The sequence below is a fragment of the Asterias rubens genome, chromosome 14 (assembly GCF_902459465.1).
Source record: "Asterias rubens chromosome 14, eAstRub1.3, whole genome shotgun sequence".
Classification (NCBI taxonomy): domain Eukaryota; kingdom Metazoa; phylum Echinodermata; class Asteroidea; order Forcipulatida; family Asteriidae; genus Asterias; species Asterias rubens.
This window is the reverse complement of record NC_047075.1, coordinates 1,694,274-1,714,527: the sequence shown is the minus strand read 5'-3', so window position 1 is coordinate 1,714,527 and position 20,254 is coordinate 1,694,274. Positions and strand designations below refer to the sequence as shown.

Here is a 20,254-nt window from a genome sequence, read left to right as displayed (position 1 = left end):
GATACGTACCAATAATCGCTGCACTACCTCAATATTCCCCTGCCACGCAGCTTGCAGCAGGTGGCGTGGTGTGCAGCCGTTGCGCTCAACGGACTGCAGCAGGGCGGTCTGGACGCCTGGCTTGGCCACATCCAAAGCAGTCTCATTGTCATAGTTACGTATCGTTATATCAGCACCATATTTGAGAAGAAGTTGGACTATCTTAAGGTGACCGTTCTTGGCGGCCCATAAGATAGGAGTGTTGCCGGTTCTCTTCTCTTTAACATCAATGTTTACAATCTGCAATACACAAGGAAAGAGATCAACAGGCTAATTAATAAAATTTAAGTAAATAATATACATTCGGTTTGTGGGTACACCATAGTATACTCTGCTGTGTAGATTTTTTTCTTTGGGAGATAGGTCTTGCTCGTTATTCTACTGCAGCGGAGTAGATTTCAGAATTCTGGAAACAACTTAGTACTGAAAAGAACTGTCCTTTTTATCAACTACTACCTGGGTGGAAGGTACATGTATGTAGGAAATCAGCCGGGACTAATACTTTCGCTTAGCAGATTTTTTGTTATTAACTTCTCTGCCATGGAGTGAGTTATTTTGGTCTATACATTTCAACTACCTTGCTCTAGATATCATCAAGAGACTGAAGAGTGTGAGGCATAATGGGATCAACACCTAAGTTGGTGGAGCACCGCTATGTTAAAGCGGCCGTCGCAGGTTCAAATCCTGTTTGAATCCTGTTCAAATCCTGTTCAAATCCTGTTCAAATTATATTCTTTTCAATTATCCATAAACCAACCAATCAAAATTGTCAGTCAATCAAATAGTAATTGAACTAACCTCGTGACTCCTCCTGCGTAAGAAATTCTCCACCCGTGTGTAATCACCGTCTCGCGCCGCCGCCAGAAACAGGTTCTCAACATCTTGTGCATGGCCGGGGTTGAAGATTTGCATAGCAAAGTCGTGGTACGTCTTAAGGAGCCTCTTGTTCCGATGGGAACCGGTGGAGCTGGCACTGCTCACTGTGCTACAGCTGTCACTGGAACCAGCTGAAAGACGACCACTGATGGGAGCGGAAGAAGGAGTCCTCACACGGGCTACGAGAGAAATAAAATCGATATTAATAATAAGAATAATAGTAAGTCAGGCCTGGTAATAACCAAAGGCACCCACAGGGATTGCCGTGGTGCCCTGTGCTTTATCTGTGGTGCCCTTTCATAATAGAAGTGCTCATAACCAGAGGGAAATTGCTACACCCCATCTAGACTTGTGGACAAGTCGTTAATGGTCCCACGCGGTGAGATAGTCGAGTTGCAGCGGTGCTCTCGCCAGGTCACTGCTCTTGTGCGAACTGCTGGTTGCCCGACTTCCACTAAGTCTACACCCGATCAAGAGCGAAGTTTAAGGCCTGATAACTACTATTTATGTAATTTGATTTGCAGAAATTCCATAATCTACTTTTTTGTAATGATTTTGTTCTTTCACTAAGTGGATCGAGGGGACTTCTCGTTATTAACTGCGTTAACTTCACTGCCGCAGAGTGAGTTCTTGTTCTAGTGAGAACTAGTTTTTATATAGCTCTTTATATGTACAGGCGTTTTAAAGCGCTTATCATTATTTATTTCCAGACACGTTTTTGAAGATTTGAAAGGATTTTACAAGCTGCTGAGGTGCATTAAGCGGCCACTGCGTGAAATGCCATAAAATTGTACCTATTGACATGGGTGGTAATTAAAAAGTAATACACATTACCAATTATTTTACACTTAGAGAAAGCATCTGATAGGGTTGGAACATCAGGCCATTAACTATTTTTTACATTATCAAGTACTTACAGGAATTTGTCCTGAGCAGGTCAGCAGACATGGTGACTTGCGCCCTCTGTGGTTACATCAGGAGAGTCTTGGACGGAGTGTCGTGATGGACGGATGGTTGTTGCCATTGTTGATATCAGACGGCCTTAACGTTCTGGAAGACCTGTTGGAAAAGAAATGAAATTTGAGTCAAGATCCCAGGAAATGTTTTTGAGTCAAGATCCCAGGAAATGTTTTTAGTTCTCATTAGTTGAACTACCAAATCAAGGATTCCAAGTGTAGATCTTTTATGATGACTTGCCAGTAAAGAATTGCAGTTTTAGTTGAGACCACGTAAATTTTGTTTGTTCCACCTATCAAGTAATGAGGATCTGTGCTCGGTCATCATGGGCTATGATAATGCAACAAAAATGCTCAGTACGGGTACAATATGTACAGTACATACAGTATGAATTCGTTGTTTCTAGTGATACGACAGAGCTTTTGTCCAACAATCCGATAGAGAATTACATTGAAATGTAATGTAATAAATAGGGACAAAGTTTCCATAATCAGGGAGATTTTCTCAAATTTGCTCCTCAGAAAATGGAAAGACTGGTTTATTTCCAGGGATTTTTTCCACCTAGAACCAGGGAGAGTCGAGTTGACCATCAAGTGATACATTGCCTCCCCCTCCCCTTCCGAATTTCATAATCATAAAATTGTGACAAAATAAGTTAATGAATACCAGACCATGGTATTGAGCGTAAACATAGGGCATTGTCTAATGCAAACAGTTCACGCACAGCTTGCGAATATCACATCGCCGAACAATCTCATTCTGACCACTTTAACCTTTTTTTCCTCCGGCATTCTTCCACCCTTTGCTCAACTGAGCAAGGAGACTCTATAGTATTGTACAGTTGTACCACCAAAGTCATAAATTAGCCCCAAAACAACCAATAACTCCATCATATAAAATATGGTTCATTTATTTAAAAAAAAAAAAAAAAAAAAAAAATCATGGCTAAGATCAATCTATTTTATTCCGAAAGTGCCATGTTACTGTATTAATGTTTTATCTTTTTAATGTACTCAAAAAGTGTCATCAACTGTAGGCGTACAACACAAAACAATGTACATCTTGAGAGGAGGGCATTATGACTCAAGAAATTTCATAGGCTAGACTTTAGGATGAATACCAAGGCAACACAAATTAGCAAAGTACAATTTGATTGATGAGAAATACTTTTTTTGCATATTTTTACAGAATTTTGAAAAAAACTTAAAAAGCTGTTCAAGATGCAAACAAAAGAGTGGGAAAATTAAACATTTGTTTCAAAATATTAAACTGGCATGAGAATTAAGACAGGAGGCAACAGTAATAAGCATCAAACATCCAGCACACAGCTTGCTCCTATCCCATGATCATGAAAACCATCTCCTTCCGACCTCTCCATCTTTTTGTCCTTACTCAACTCATCCCACTCCGCTTCACTGAGCAAGCAGAGCCAAGCATCCTTCACGATTTATATCACCCAGTAAGCAATTACTACGAGAGGCAAGGCTGTCTGGTCTGAGTGGTATGGGATATGGACACGTGGCTAGCAGAGTGCTAGACTGTAACGAGGTTGGGATTTCCTTTGTTCGGGGAAGACGCTGCTCAGTGGTAGTGGATGCTGGTATCGTTAACAGAGTATGCACTTAATTTGCATTTTAATACGTCGTCGGTATACTGGCTCACAAACAATTCCTACATTACTATACTAAAATTAATGGATGAATAAATTAAAGCATTAGGCAGGCATGAATGCTTTGTCTTTGAAAGGGCAAGGGCATCAAGGCATTTTCTATTTGATGGTAAAGGGGCACTCTATGAGGAAATTGTGAATTTATACCATGGAGCATTTCAAGGGCACCAAGGATATGACCAGGGGGCATGGAAGCAATTGCCTTTGTTGCCTCCGTGAAGTATGTATCAGGCCTGAAATAAGCAGGTCTGATACTTCACGGAGGCAACGAAGGCAATTGCCTCCGTGTCCCCTGGTCATTGCCTTGGTGCCCTTGAAATGCTCCAGTACAAATTTGCAGATTCATCATCGAGTGCCCTTTACCAAGAAGAAAATGCCTTGGTGCCCTTACCCTTTCAAAAACGAAGCATACAGCCCTGCATAAGTAACAAATTAAAGTGTACATTTTGTTAACCTGAAAGTGAAACCTGAAATATTTTGCATTTTCACTTCAAGTTTACAAAAATGTATTGTACCACACGAAAACCAACAATGTAAACCATAGAAAGTTTGTGTAATTTTTTTTTTTTTAAAGGCCCGACGTTTTGAGAAAGACTCTGCTAGGGTAGGGTCAAAATGTCAGGCCATTAAAATGACTACTTTTTGCATTCATACCATAGATTTGTTCTTTTGCAACAGCTGCATTGCAATTCCATTTTCTCAAAAAATAATAATTATACGCACTGTAGTATGTATCCTGTACCTGGATCCGGATGAGTAAATTCTCCTAATGGACCGTTGTGCAACTGCAACACGTATCAAGCCCCTATCAAGCCCCACAGAGAAGAATTTTGTTTGAAATAATAACAGTCTGCAGAGCGAGGAATTTGCCTACAGCCCAGTGTTTGTCCATAGAATTAAAGGGATTAGAAAATGCATTATAAAGCACCAACACAAATCATTGTATACATTATTATAATGTAAATCCACACAGTTCTTTAAAGGCACTGGACACTATTGGTAAATACTCAAAATAATTGTTCAACTTTGACTACCAATTGAGCCCAAATTTTCACAGATTTGTTATTTTATGCACAATGTTGTGATACACCAAGTGAGAATACTGGTCTTTGACAATTACCAAACATGTCCAGTGCCAACTAAAAATAGTAATCTTGCAGACCTGTACTGTACGTATTAAATCTCATTGGTAGCAGTAATGGCTCTGAAAAGAGGCGGTGTGGTCTCAACGTTTCGGAGAGTACACTCTGGTCGTCTTCAGATGAACGAGCAGTGTATATTCCTCGAAACCTCGAGACAACACAAACAAAATTTACAACATGCAAAGCTACAAACACATCTTATATTTACCATTAATATGCGCTACCAGCATCAAGATGAAAAGAAGAACTCATGAATGCATCCATACAACACAGTGTAAACAGTGCACAATCACCCAAGCACAATTTGTGTACACTTGGCACTTGGTCCTTTCTCTATGGTACAATACAGACCGTCTCTAAGAGCAATACAACGCAAGCTCTACATCTACACGGTTATTTACTGACTGAAATGTACACAGTGCATTCTCCACGTGGTACAAATTTATAAAACATTCCTGATCAGCATACACTGTATGATGTACTCAGATACAAAAACAGCATACAGTTTCACTGTGTGAGAGATATAAATTACGCGCCATTTGGTGGGGTCGTTAACTTGGCTCAATTATGCACACACGCATAATTAGGTCTGGATTGTTCCATTCTTAATTGATGGGTGTGTGTGTGTGTGTGTGTGTGATAATTGGGAAAAGCGAAAGTGTAAAACGTCAAACGGGACGTGTTGATGTGCTTAGCTGATAATTTCACAGGTTAACGATATAATTATTGTAGGAATTTCATGGGTATAATTATGACACGGAGTAAGTCATTATTATGAGGTGTAAATCATAATTATGACTTGTAATTAGTCATACATTAGATTACAGTATGAGATAATAATTGTTAATTTATTAGTTCTTCTACTGACTAACATGAGTTTGTCATAAATTACGAAGACTTGTACTTGTAGTTTTCTAATTTCTCTACAGTCTCTTTTTAGAACGCTTCCGTACAAAAAGTGTTTTAAAAACCTTAAGTTTACAAAAACCTTTAGTTTACAAAAACAAATGTCAAACCAACCGACCAAAGCCGAACCAATGTTTAGTGATGCTCCCCCCCACAATGGAAACAAAAACCAGGTACAAAGAGAAAAAAAAATAGAAAAAGTAAAAAAAAATATAATCTGTACACACAAAGTTGGACATCTGCCAGCCCCTAAGAATAGAGTTTCCAGTCACTTTCTCCATACTTGCTTGTAACTACATTTAGGGGGGTAGGGGAAACAAGTCCAAAGAAGAAACATCATAATTTTGAAATGTTTTAAAAAGAATATCTGTACACATAAAGTTGGACAGCTGCCAGCCCCTAAATATAGAGCTTTCAAGAACCCTATCCAAACGTACAGTACTCACTCGCTCGTTAAGCTACAGGGCTTTGTTACTAACAACCCAGCCGGCACACTTTAGGGGAAAACTTGATGCCAGGTTTAGACAGAGAAACACTTTTTAGAAAGCTGAATGTGTTTATCCAAGTGGAACCTACGCTTTGGTTATTTCCTAAACCTGTTGCTATTAAGGGTCAGTGTTGCCAGACTTATGTCTGCATGTTCCTGCCTTGGGTAATGGAATAGTACAGACTCTCAAACTCCAAATACGTCCGACAGTCGGTATTTGAGTCTTTATGTTGTTGTGTTACCCTGTATGCAAATCTAGACACACATTTTATATGTACACAAACCCAAAATGTGTCAAATTATTCTAGGAGCTTTTTTTGGCTTTTGAAAGCCATTTGAAGGCCTATTCCTTGTAAGAGATACAATAATAACTGCAGTGCTAAATGTAGTAGCCTACATATTTTGTGTGAGTCAGACTTTACAAAACAGGATTTAATTTAATGTCAACCTGAATGTAGACATTTCAGTTTCACAAAACACTGTTTATCATAATTGTCAATCAGAGTAAAGAAAGATGACTGAAAATTTATTTCAAATAGATTGGACTTTGAGACCTTTTACTACATACAACAAACATACTTTTGTACACATAACAAAACTGCAGTGCACTATTATGTACAAATTCTTTTTTTTTCTTTTTTTTTTTTCTCTCCATAATCATGTTACTTCAAAGAAACTATTCTCAAAATGTTATTATCAAAAGCTACTGTACCTCTCTAACCAAGTCAGTTTGTATAAACATTAATTTTAGGAGTGGTTACCTACATGTAACAAACAGCATGAACCTTCCATTAAGAGAGCATGTTCTGCACCATGTCTTAGTTCAAATTCCTCTTCACAAGAGTGTTACAAAGCAAACAAAATCTATCACTAACCAATAATTATTTTCTTACCCATTTTAGTTGTGGTATTTTGCTCCTGAAGTCAATGGTCTAATAATGTGCATCCTCCTCAGAGGTAAGTTTGAATACGTTACAAATTTGTACCTCTCAGCAATATCAATGTTCAAAATTCCTTAGAACACAAAATGTTTTCTTTTGAAAAAAAAGCCATAAGCACCTGTCCACTGTTCCTTCCCTCAAAACATGTTACTCCAAATGAAGTAATTGTCAAAAGCCTGAATCATCATGAAGTGACTGTGTCACTGGCAATTCTGAGTTGTTTTGACCTTGACCTCCACGGCCATTTCATTCATAAAAAAAAAAAGTCCTTATTAGGGCAAGGTCATTGAACAAAACACTTTACTATGGTTAAGAAGGGTTTAAACTTCTCAGGGTCACTCATTAGCAAAGAAACCTGATGGGTGTGACGATAAGGACTTGAGTTTCAACAATTAGGTCAACCAGTTCAAAAACTTTTATCCACAGTGTGCATTGTTGCCGAATATAACTGCGAAGTGAAATCTGGACTATTCCATTTTTTCACGAGGTAAAAAAGGGTTAAATGGAAACACCAGACCATACAAAAACGCATAGCATTCTCAATAGGCTGAAAATCCTTGGTACTTGAAATTTCTCCACTTTTAAACATAGACAAAAGAAACATTTCTTCCAACCACCACAAACGACATTGTAGAAAACTCTTATAAAACCTTCAAAACAACGTGACAAAAAAAGATGAGCAATTAGTTTTTGGGGAAAGGATACAAGAAGAAAATGGTTGTCACCAAACTTCCTTTCCTTCCTTCCTTTTTTCACTGAAAGTGCAGCCTTCAAATGATTGAAGATTTGCACTGCCAGACAAACCCAGGCAATCCAAACTTCCTTTCCTTCCTTCCTTTTTTCACTGAAAGTGCAGCCTTCAAATGATTGAAGATTTGCACTGCCAGACAAACCCAGGCAATCCAAACTTCCTTTCCTTCCTTCCTTTTTTCACTGAAAGTGCAGCCTTCAAATGATTGAAGATTTGCACTGCCAGACAAACCCAGGCAATCCCCTTCACTTAGTCTTAGCAATAAGTGTGTAGCTGTGGTCTTTTCTTCCCAATCAAAGGATAATGGTTAATTGTCTTGCTAAGGTCACAAGTGTCTTAACAGGGACTCAAACACAAACTCTGCCAACCAGAGGCATGTTTGGGGCTCTTAACTCGAGTCGTGTTGGTCTTTAAAAAGCGTTTATAACCGTTTGTTATAAAATGCATATGGGTAGAAAGATGTTTTACAAGTAGAATACAATGATCCACACAAATTTGCCTCGAAATTGCGTCGTTTTCCTTTTATATTGCGAACTAACACGGTTGGCCATTTATGGCAGTCAAAAATTTGACTCACTCTCATAAATGGCCGACCGTGTTAGTCGACGAGGAAAAAGGAAAACCACGCAATTTCGAGTGATACTTGTGTGGATCATTACATGTATAATATAATTCTCAGGGCTGTATGCTTCGCTTTTGGAAGGGCCAGGGCACCAAGGCATTTTCTTCTTGGTAAAGGGCACCCTATGATGAAGTTGCAAATTTGTACTGGAGCATTTCAAGGGCACCAAGGCAATGACCAGGGGACACGGAGGCAATCGCCTTCGTTGCCTCCGTGAAGTATCAGGCCTGAATTCTACTTTTAAAATATCTTCCCAATCATATACATTTTATAACAAACGGTTACAAACGCTTTTCAAAGACCAACACGACTCGAGTTAAGAGCCCCAAACATGCCTCTGGTTGGCAGAGTTTGTGTTTGAGTCCCTGCTAAACAATACACACAATAAGTCTTATGAGTTTCCACCCTACAGATTCAGAATGAGAGTGCTCACGTTGTGTGACGTACAACCTAGGTATCATTATTCTTTCACTTCAGTCCAAGGAAAAAGTAATTTGTCCCGCATTGCATGACAAGATTTGAACAAAAGCGATTAGAAAATACTGACCACTGTCCGTGAAGGTTTTTATATTTTGACAGACTACCTGGCCCCTCAAATTAAAATTACTTTTTGGGCTGATGTCAAACTTCAACAGACGAGTATCAATTTTTATTGATGCAATTTGCATTACGATCATTAACCCAAATAACCCAATCCAAATTTACCCAGTCAATTTCCATTGTTGTTTATGAGGCCTACTTATTTAAAGTTAGATTGTAAGTAGGGTAATCTCTCGAATTCTTAATTTCTAAACCTAATCCACAGTGGTAGAATAAGTTGCAAGTTCTCAAGAACACAGTAAAGAAGATGGTGTTTCAGCTAGGATTATTGAAAGGGTGTCCAAACTTGTACACAATAAAGAAAATGGGTGTCCAATTATCACTTACAATTATGTTCATATTTAATGAAAAATAAAACAGGTTTTTCAAATTTAAAACAGGGCCTGTCCAAAAGACACCCTTCTTGCCAATACTAATGGCATAACTGCAAACTGATGTGTCAAAGGTGTAAAATCACAATGAAAAGTACACATAGGTCTCGTTACCCATCAAAACAACACACAAAGGTAGAAAACAGTAGAAAACACAAAATATGACACACTAGTACTTGATGTCTATAATACCAAATAATATAAATCAGGGTGTCAAAATTCATAAACTGGGTGTCTAAAAGACACACAGACACCCCATTTGACTAACACTATGGATGTATGGTGTTACTGCAAACTGATATTAACCACAACATAAGGTGTTTTAGATAATGACAAGTACACAGCTCTTGTTACCCATCAAAACAACAGACCAAGGCCAGCCAGCCGCTACTGAGTGATGTTTCCTTAACAGTAGAAAGCACAGAGTCTTTTTTCATTAGGCATTCAAACTAATCAATAATCGGACAAAGGATCCCCTTCTGAGATCAACACAATCAGGCAAGGACAAGTTTCCAATGAGAGTCTAGACTTGGTTTCAAGACTGTCGTACGGATCATTTCCAACCCATAATGAATCACTACCCATCGTTTGTATATTTACGTGTGTATGAATGTAGTTCACAACGAGATCAATTTAAAACAACAGAGGCATCACTATCCTTGGTTCGATTTCCGCGCCGATAAGTTCAAGAACGAAGAGTGCGCCCTCTGTTGGGTTATCAAGAATACCATACTTAAGATAGTTACGTCTTGGACCAAGACTAATAAACGTCATACAGTTGGAAGAGAGTGACAATGGGATGAAGGTTGATGGTTACATCACTGCTCAAAATATTTTTAACTCTAAAAGCTAAGATCAATAATGGTGGTGTGTCACAATGTGAAGACAAAAGATGCATTTTAGTGAATCTACATCAAGCACATTATTGTATGGTGTAGACCTGTCTATATTGTACAGAAAACTGGAAAACAAAATGAAATTTAGAGGGATACTTCTAATTTGGAAGAGAGTGGTAATGAGGCGATGTTCTTGATGGTTGCATCACCCCTCAAAATATTTGTAACCAAAGCTGATTAATCAAAATCAAATTACCCTGTGGGTGTGTCACACTGGGGGACAAAAGATTCATTTTAGTCAACTAGGCGTACAGAAAACAGAAAACAACATGAAACTTAATGGGAAGGGACGTGTGGTATTCACTCTGGATTTTTGGTGATATCTCAGTAATGCTATACATTGTAGGCCTAACCATTTGAAATAAAACTTTGACAGCTACATGTAGTTTTACCATGGAGATTTCCTTTCCCCTTGGTTTTTACTACAAATAGGTCTTCACTGTAAATCTACATTCACGGGTTTAAAAACAATAGTTTGGTTCCAAAAACCAAAGGAACAATTCCATTTAGTCTTCAAATAAAAAAGAAGACATGGCTGGAACTTGGGGAACAAACCCTCAACAAGACTACAGGACTTTCTTGTTCACAATTTGTAATGGACCAGTCCAGAACATCTGTTTTTTATATGACCAGAATCAAATCGAGACCTACACAGTGTCACAATTAAACAGTTTTTATTTGATTTGAATGAGAACTTAGAGTTCAAACTTACCTTTTTTGTCTTTAGGTACAGGTCTAAATGCTAAATGTCGCCTACCTCCTACTCCTGCATGTACGCTCCATTTAAGTGTGTAGTATTTGGACAATAAACCAGGGAGCAAGGACTAGTAAACTTACTTTTTATTACGCTGAACTTTTAGTAAATAAACTGATTTCAAACACGACAAAGTTCTAGTCCTAAACAGAAGTAGGTCCACTGGCCACAAACTAATGTCCCTACCCTAATGGTCAGACTCAATGCGGATATGTTTGTACTTGAATCCTTGTGGGTCATTCATTGTTGATACTTTGTAGTATTTGGACAGTAATCCAGAGAACAAGGATGAGTAAACTTACTTTTTATTGTACACTGAACTGTTAGTAAATAAACTGATTTCAAACACAACAAAGTTCTAGTCCTAAACAGTACGGTCACTAGCCACAAACTACTGTTCCTACCTATGGTCAACACGAACATGTTTACTTCTGTCCTAATTTTTATTACGCTGAACTGTTAGCAAATAAACTGATATCAAACACATCAAAGTTCTATAAAGCCCCTTTCCACGTGAGGGTAACTTAGCAAGGGTGCCTTGCTAAATTGTAGCATAAAAAAACCCAATTTTTTAATAATAATAATAATAAGACACTTGTAAAGCGCCTAATGCAAAAGCCTCTAAGCGCATTAAAGAAACAATAAAATAAACAATTAGAGAAGATACAAATAGGCAAATTACAAAAAAGAAGCTTTAAACAAATGAGTTTTCAACAAGGACTTAAAACATTGTAAAGTATTAGCTTGGCGAATATGCACAGGAAGACTATTCCAAAGAAACGGTGCGGCGTAACAAAAAGATCTGTGGCCATAAAAAATGGAAGAAGCTCTAGTAGCAGAAAGCAATGACTGTTGAGATGATCGTAAAGTCCGAGTAGGGGAATAATGATGAACAAGTCCAAGTTGCCTAGTCAAATATTGTCAACCTTGCACCATTTTACAACCATGCTAAAATTAAGCAAGGAATCCCAGTAAAAATGATGCTGTAGTGTAAATAGGGCTTTACTTTAAAACAGAAGTCGGTTCACTGGCCACAAACTAACTGTCCAACCATGGTCAGTGCATGTTTACTTCCATCCTAATGGGTCATTTATTGCTTGATAAACATCAAATAAACACCTTTAGTGGATTAGTCTACTGATTTTAAACAGCAAACATTAACTGTGTGATGACCTTAAGGTCATTTTAAGGTGTAGCTACTTTGGTCAAACAATTGAGTGTTATCAGTAAATAAGTTGACTGCAACTTTGGAGGTGTCTAGTGCTAGTCAATCAAGCTGGTGGACACTGCAATGGACAAAGTACAAGCAGTGGTCACTCAAATTATACATCATGTACTCTTCACTGTGGACCACTATGTGTAAATAGTACACTTAGTAAAGTCAAACAAAATCCATACAAAGTTTGTCAAGTGTAGTATAGAATCATTGCAACAATGTGGAGAGGTGGCGAATCTTTGGAGGAGTGTGGATTCGATTCCAGGTCATGAAACTTGTGTCCTACATGTATATCAAGGCACTTTAACCCACAAATTATTGCTTGTACATATGTATCTTTAACCCCAGACATTAGTATCAATGGCTTAGAGAAGGCTCTGGTCAGTATTGTGTTGGATGAACCCTTTAGTGCTAATTTCAGCAGTTTGAGGTTGTACTTGAACAATGTTGCCTAGAACAGTTCTAAGCAACATGTAGGCTAGTCTTGGTTCAAGACTCTCCTGGATTTGTCACAACAGGGCGCGCTATCACCCCCAACGCGCTATCAACCACGAACCGCTATCACCCGAGAACCGCTATCACAGGAGAGTCTTGGCACATTCGTTAAATCTCCCCCCCCCCAAAAAAAGGGGCGGGCTCTGCGGGAAACCTACGCACGCGCATTATGTTTCCCCCCGATTTTGGGGGAAATTTAACGAATGTTCCAAGACTCTCCTGTGATAGCGGTTCGAGGTTGATGGCGGGTTGGGGGTGATAGCGCGCTTTCTTGTTACAAATCCAGGAGAGTCTTGAACCAAGACTAGTCATGCCCCTAAGGGAGTTGAGTAAATTACATATTTATGTATGTAGGGATTTCAAAAAGAGTGCCTGATGAATGGGGATAACTTTGTACGCGCCTTTATCTACCATGTTGCTGCTATTTGCGCTATGTATAGATGTAAGAACCGATTATTATAATAGAATTAAAGAACAGTACTCAATAAAGTTCAAAGTCCATCTTAGCAAGGTTGACGACACTTCCATGGCTATTTAAATGTCGAGAGGATCTATAGATCAGAGAACAACTGTTCGTTTTCCGGAAGACCCTGCAAGAACAATGCCCATCATGTCAAACTGTCAATATTATTAGTCTCACCACAGACCTGAATATCCAGGTTACCATGTAACAGCACTCAATACCACACAGAGAGACCTGTCACTATTCATCAGGTTAATCATTAACTCAATGGTTCATTAAAGGGACTGGGGTGGATTTCACAAAATAAGTTGAGACTAGTCTCACTGTATCTCCAGTTAGGACCAGTTACTCGTCCTAACGTAGGACTTGCCCTAAAGTGTTAAAGGCAGTGGACACTATTGGTAATTATTACTCAAAATAAATATGACCATAAAACCTTACTTGGTAGCGAGTAATGGGGAGAGGTTGATATATAAAACATTGTGAAAAATGGCTCCCTCTGGAGTAACGTAGTTTTTGAGAAAGAAGTAACTTTCCACGAATTTGATTTAGAGACCTCAGATTTAGAATTTGAGGTCTGGAAATCAAGCTACTGAAAGCACACAACTTTGTGTGACAAGGGTGTTTTTCTTTCATTATTATCTCGCAACTTCGATGACCGATTGAGCTCAAATTTTCACAAGTTTGTTATTTTATGCATATGTTGAGATACACCGAGTGAGAAGACTGGTAATTGACAAATACAAATATTGTCCAGCAGTCCAGTGTCTTTTAACAAGTCTCATATACAGGGTAGTCCTAAGTCAGAAATTGATACCTGGACAGTGTCTTTTTGACACCTTTGGTAATTAATTCTCAAAGACCAGTATTCACACTATTCCAGGCCTGCAGCACCTTTAAATGGAGTTCAGCTTTATACAGCTAACCTATGACTCACAATCTCTCTATTAACCAATCATGGACAACCTCCCCTATGTCTACACAGTACAATGTCATGAGTATCTGTTTAGCACATGGTGTACTCATACTGTTGAACCGATCACTATGCTACAGCGACTTGTTGACACGTTACTATGACAACAGATTCCGGTGAATGCAGCTGTCTAAGTGTTGTCTGGGCATATCTAAACTGTGAGCATGCGGGATGTTAATATTATCATATTCGTAGGCTTGATTTTTCAGGGTATTTTTCCAGAGTGTGGGTTACTAATATAATTAGGCATCTGACATACTAATATCATTTATAAATTTACTTTGTTTTCAAAATGAATGTCCTTTTATAGTTGTAGTCCAACCTTCCCATCACCATATGGATCTCAAATTTACTGCCTATTTTCAAGAAAACATTTTTCCATACCATGTAGTTTCTTGCTTTGTTTACTTGTGGTAGGCCTCTTGCTTGCAATGCATTGCTAATTGCATGCTTGTTAAATGAGATGTAACAAACATTGTAGAAACAGATTGACAGTAAAACATCAGTTTTTAATTTTTGTAAAGAGATTTGCTGCTACAGGATGTATGTTTCCACGAAAAGAAGAAGCCAGGTGGAAGCCAGAAGGGGTGATTTGGATTTCCACCACCGCCCCCCCCCCCCTTCTCATTAAAACAAAATGGCATTTCAACTTGCTTAGTTTCCTGGTTGGCCTATTTATTTAAGGGTACACAAGCTCTGGTTAATAAATACTTTGAACCACTGTGAGTCTGTGATCCTGCTTCAAGGGGGAAATAGATTTATTTATTTCCCGATTGTTTACAAACATTATTTATTACCCATTTCCTGGATTAAATATCAATCACTGCGTACATTATCAAAACATGTCTATTCAAGATAACATACAATGTGAAAGGGCTTACTCAAAACAAATTTCTTTCTTTTAGATGTAATTTTAATTATACAGTTTTAAAGAAAATGGGTAAAGAGAAAATCTGTGCTATTCAAACTTCCTGAAGGCAAGTAAAATTGGGGTTCGTAAAATGCATGTACAAGATTATATTACAATACTGGCTACTTTACATGCTTTACAAAAATATAAGATTCAAGACTTTGCTCGGTCATTTCACTATCTGTGGTTGATTGGTCACTTCACCTTAAGCTATGGTTTATCGGTCATTTCACTATCTGTGGTTGATTGGTCACATGCTGCCCTTAATAATCAAAGCTCTTAATTAATAAGTCTTTTAATAGTTTAATACACGACCGTATCGTAGGGAGGATCAATCATTTTTACTTTATTATCATACCATTACTAACTTAAGTTCGTAATTATAATTATTGAGACCGAAATTTGTAAACTGCTTTTATCCCTAATTCTTCCTCCATGATTTAAATAAAAAGTTTAAAATCAAGAATTTCTCCACATCAATAATCAGTTAAATATCATATCATTTATCAACCACCAGACAACAGATCAAGAAATGTTTCCCGTCTATTTTTTATTCTCATCAATGATCAAAACATGGACAAGACATTATGAACTTCTTCCACACATTTGTATCACTCAGGCTACAAACGAGTTGTTCCCTCTTAGTCGAGTCGGTCCACGCCTACTCACCCTACCGTTGAAACTCAACACCGTGCGGTACAACACCCTGGGACCCGACACCACAACACAACCAAGCTCCGTTCGGACAAATCTCACACATCGAATGCAAAACAAAACTCGTTTATATATCAAATTCTGACCAATTTATCGCAAAAAATCTTTGCCCAGTTGAACTATATACACCTAATGCTAATAACAAGATGGAAGAAGTTGAAATCGTAGCTCATTTACTTACATTTTCAGTTGAAATTGGACGGAAAGTTTACATTATTGATCCATCGAAGATTTACATCGTATCCAAAGAGTGCCGGATTAATGCATTATTTCTGCAGGGGTGACTCTTTTGAAAGTTCAAAAAACTATTCTAGTCTGTAATTGACCCACTTCTCTCATTACGTTGAGTTCAGCTAAAAGCGGCGGAGGCCAGACTATTCTCTCCAGTACCAGCACAAGAGGGCGCGCTGTTCAATAATAAAGTGTTGAGGAAAGTGACACTAATGAAAAGCGAATCCGAACGGACGAAACAACAAGAGGGGAATTTGCTGTTTTTCCCGAGCTTTGTCACCTTGCCGCGTTTAGTTTCTACTTGCCAAACCACCCTGTACTGAAGGTTACTCAAAAGGTAAGGCTGGGTTTGGGGGTTTTGTGTCAAGGCACTCAAATCAATTGATTTATAAAACTGTCATCTAATTCTAAAAATATAAATATTCTGTTCAATTCAATGTTGGGCCTGGTCTTCTATTTGCTTGTGTGTATTTTTTAGTGACTCGTGTGTATATTTAATGTTTATTTTGTATGTGTAGGCTTCTCTCAAGAAGTTCAAGTAGAAAGACATTATCAACTGTACAAAATACGCAGAACATTTCGTTTGTAATACAACTTTCCTCCACAAGCACAAGTCAGTCCACGTCATGGACAATTAACTGAATATAGTGTTTCATATGTATTAATTAGAACAAACGTTAACTTCCTGAAGTAGTAACCGGTTTCAAACGTGCAGCTACTGCTGGAATTAAGATAGTGCAGGCCTAGGTAGGAGTAGAACTATGATGAGTGGTTCGTACCACTATTTATTGTTCCTGAAAACAAAAGCCGGATAGCGGAACGAACCTACTCATACTACAGACAGTACTACTAGCTATTGGATGGGATCTGATTAGTGATGGTATTGCTGGTTGGTCTCTATCTATGATGCGCCAGTTTCTACTCAGTCAGTGTAAGAAGTGATTGAATGAAACTGAGTGAATAGTTAGTACTACCTAGTACAATAGTGATATTTTACACATAGGCCGACTAGTAACAACACCCAGGTCAAAATTCCAGTTGAACCTAGTTAACTGGAGTCAACTGGTTCAACTGGATAGTGACCAAACTCGTCCATTTTCCATATTAACCAACTGGTTTGGACTAGGTTTAACTGTGTTCAACTGAGTTTAAATTATAAACCAGTTGGTGTCTGTCCATTTTCCATATTAAACCAACTGGTTTCAACTGTGTTTAACTAGTTTATCAACTGGTTTCAACTAGTTCCAGTTGAACGTAGTTTAACTAGGTTCAACTCGAATTTTGACCTGGACAATCGTAGCGCTCTTGCGAGGGTTGAAGAGTTACAATTGTTGTAAAACATTACTAGAAATAATAGTTAATACTAATAATAATTATTATACCTTTTTCAGTCAAGAGCATTGACACTGTAGCACTGTAGCTATAGTTGGTGATTGTGTTTCATTGTGTTTGATTTTTTATTTAACGGCTAACAAACACCCCATTCCCTTCCATGTTTTGTACAGGTGCTGCGTAGCATATTTCAATGTTGCATGCATACATGTTATTGGTGTTCATTTTGTAATGTACTGAAATGAGTAGCCATGAAGGAAAGGATAGAGACAAACAGAAGGGAAGTATCGTCCGCAGGGGCTTCCGAAGTCTCAGTTTCCGCAAATCAAAAAGTAAGTCTTAAGTTTTGTTCAAAAACTTATGGCATATTGTGAAGTGTCGAGGTCCAGCAGTGGAGTGTAGCGTGCTGGATTCTAAATCATGGCCCAATTTCATAGAGCTGCTTGAGTGTGCCCCTCCTCCTCATCATTATCAGTCGGACAGCAGGCAGACACATGCTTTTCCCATTCTCTCCTGTCTTGTGCTATTCTCCGAATCTCATGCGGGGAGAGCAGAACATCCTAACCCTAACCCCTGCTAAAGTTTCCTATCTTAGAATTTGTAAAAACAATTTTATAATGATTTTTGTTATTGTTATTTTTAGAAAAGACAAAATCAACAGCAAACGACTGCGTAGATGGTAGACATTCCAGACATCGCCATTCTGCATCAGGTAAGGGAACATGGTACAGCTTCAGGTCCAGGGCCCAATTTCATAGCGCTGCTTAATGGTAAGCAAATTTTGGTGCTTATTGTAGCAGAAAAAATTGCTAAGGTGCAAGCGTATTTCACAGGTTAGCAGGAAAATTGGGCGGCCATATTGCGCGTTTACCATGGATTCGCAGTGTGACGTCATTTATTTTTGTGCGGTAAGCACCGGAAGGTTAGCATGCCATTTTGAGTGCTTACGGTTAGCAGCGCTATAAGCACAAAATCGACCGCTAAGCAGCGCTCAGGGTGTGGGTTAAAATCCTATGAAATTGGGCCCTGCTAAGCACAAAAAATTGCTTAGCATGAAATTTCTTCCTTGATAAAAACAGTATTACCAACCAAATTTCAATTTGTTGCATATTGCTTGGTACTGGTACATTTAGCTGTTGTTTGCTTATCATGAAAATCACGTGGAAATTTGGTTGGTTATCCTGTTTTTATCAAGGCAAAAATGTCATGCTAAGCAAACTTTTGTGCTTAGCAGCTCTACGAAATTGGGCCCTGGTGTGGGTTATCAGGGTGTGGGTTAAAATCCTGGTCAGAATGACACTTCACTATAATTGCTTCTTTCCACCCAGGAGTTTAAATGTACCAGTAGGGTAATTAAATGAGACTTGCGGTAGCACCTTGTGTAAATCTCTCTTGAGTGGTGCTGGTTCTGAAAAGAATCGGTGGTTGACAACTCGATGTTTCTTTCAGTATGCTCTGATTATCTGTCTTCATGAGAATCCTAGACTCTGTTAATGCTGCTTAAGTACTACTATGGAAATTGACTGGTAGTTAAAGGCACTTGACACTATACTCAAAATAATTATTAGCATCAATTAAAAGCTTACTTGGTAACGAGTAATGGGGAGAGGTTGATAGTATAAAACATTGTGAGAAACAGCTCCCTCTGAAGTGACTTAGCTTTCGAGAAAGAAGTAATTTTTCCACGAATTTGATTTTGAGACCTCAGATATAGAATTTGAGGTGTCAAAATCAAGCATCTGAAAGCACACAACTTCGTGTGACAAGGTATTTTTTTCTTTCATTATTATCTCACAACTTCTACAACCAATTGAGCTCAGGTTTTGTTATTTTATGCAGATGTTGAGATACACCAAGTGAGAAGACTGGTCTTTGACAATTATCAATAATGTCCAGGGTCTTTAAAGGCAGTGGACACTATTGGTAATTGTCAAAGACTAGCCTTCACAGTTGGTGTATCTCAACATATGCATAAAATAACAAACCTGTGAAAACTTGAGCTAAATCGGTCATCAAAGTTGCGAAAACTACATCACTTCAAAGGGAGCCGTTTCTCACAATGTTTTATACTATCAACCTCTCCCCGTAACATGTTACCAAGAAAGGTTTTATGCTAATAATTATTTTGAGTGTCCACTGCCTTTAACACATAGTGCTATCGCAAACCTCGCCTAACTATACTCCCACCATGCAAAATTTCAAATCCTTCTTAACTCTTTCACGCACCCTTTACAAGTAGTTGTAACACAAAAATAACAAATCATAGTTTTCAGAGTGTGAAAGAGGACTCTTGAGGGTACTATTCTAAGCCTTTTTGAGGGGTGGTCACCATTTTGTAAAAAAAAATATTAGTGCATCCATATGATCAATTTATCAAATTTATCAAATCGTTCATGAAAGGTTTGAAAATAGGGTACAATAATTACGTCCTGAAATATCACTCGGCTAACACAGCTTCCGTCTTTTTCTTTTCCTCAACAGAGCTGACCAATAACAACAATAGCTCCGGCAGTGCATCCATGCATTCAGGCATAGCCCTCCTTCCCTTTAATGCTATTCTTCCCTGTGACCTCACCTTCAAAGCTGGAGACCGTATCGACATTCTGACGCAAACCGAGAATTGTTACGACTGGTGGGAAGGTAGGCTTAACGGCAGGACAGGGATCTTTCCCGCGAATTACATCAAAGTTTTGCATGAAAGGCAAAGTATGACATAGCCTTGAAGTAATTACAAAGAGTAAACACTGCCTTTAAAGGCAAAGTATTACCCTTGGTTTTTGAACCGTTCAATTGATTTAATCCTACGATATAAGTTATCACATATGGGACGCATATTTATCTTCCAGTCTCACTTGCAACGCGCAAAATATGAAATTTCAGAGCGATATTTCACGCGCACAAAGTTTAGA

General features: G+C 38.3%; 2 protein-coding genes across 3 annotated transcripts in view; one reads left to right on the top strand and one right to left on the bottom strand.

The window, feature by feature from the left end:
- LOC117299249 overlaps positions 1-16,025 on the bottom strand; it is a 35,232-nt gene extending 19,207 nt beyond the window's left edge. The window contains exons 1-4 of one of the 2 annotated variants that reach the window (XM_033782725.1): positions 15,964-16,025; positions 1,833-1,974; positions 838-1,094; positions 10-279 (exon numbers count right to left, since the gene is read on the bottom strand). In XM_033782725.1, the coding sequence (XP_033638616.1) occupies positions 10-279; positions 838-1,094; positions 1,833-1,863 (558 nt within the window). In that variant the 5' untranslated portion in view covers positions 1,864-1,974; positions 15,964-16,025. Of the gene's footprint in view, positions 1-9; positions 280-837; positions 1,095-1,832; positions 1,975-4,891; positions 4,987-15,963 lie in introns of those variants that run through there. The other variant, XM_033782726.1, reaches the window with a different exon arrangement.
- Positions 16,026-16,232: 207 nt separating this feature from the next.
- Positions 16,233-20,254, top strand: LOC117299514 (protein YSC84-like). The gene is made up of 4 exons (XM_033783062.1): positions 16,233-16,350; positions 17,519-17,677; positions 17,989-18,057; positions 19,827-20,254. Exons 2-4 carry the CDS (start codon positions 17,587-17,589, stop codon positions 20,060-20,062), a joined length of 396 nt encoding a protein of 131 aa, XP_033638953.1. The 5' UTR covers positions 16,233-16,350; positions 17,519-17,586; the 3' UTR covers positions 20,063-20,254.

Coding starts and splice junctions, on each gene's coding strand:
- LOC117299514 (XM_033783062.1), top strand. CDS start 17,587: ATGAGTAGCCATGAAGGAAAGGATAGAGACAAACAGAAGGGAAGTATC. Junction 17,678..17,988: donor CAGTTTCCGCAAATCAAAAA/GTAAGTCTTAAG, acceptor TGTTATTTTTAG/AAAAGACAAAATCAACAGCA. Junction 18,058..19,826: donor ACATCGCCATTCTGCATCAG/GTAAGGGAACAT, acceptor TTTCCTCAACAG/AGCTGACCAATAACAACAAT.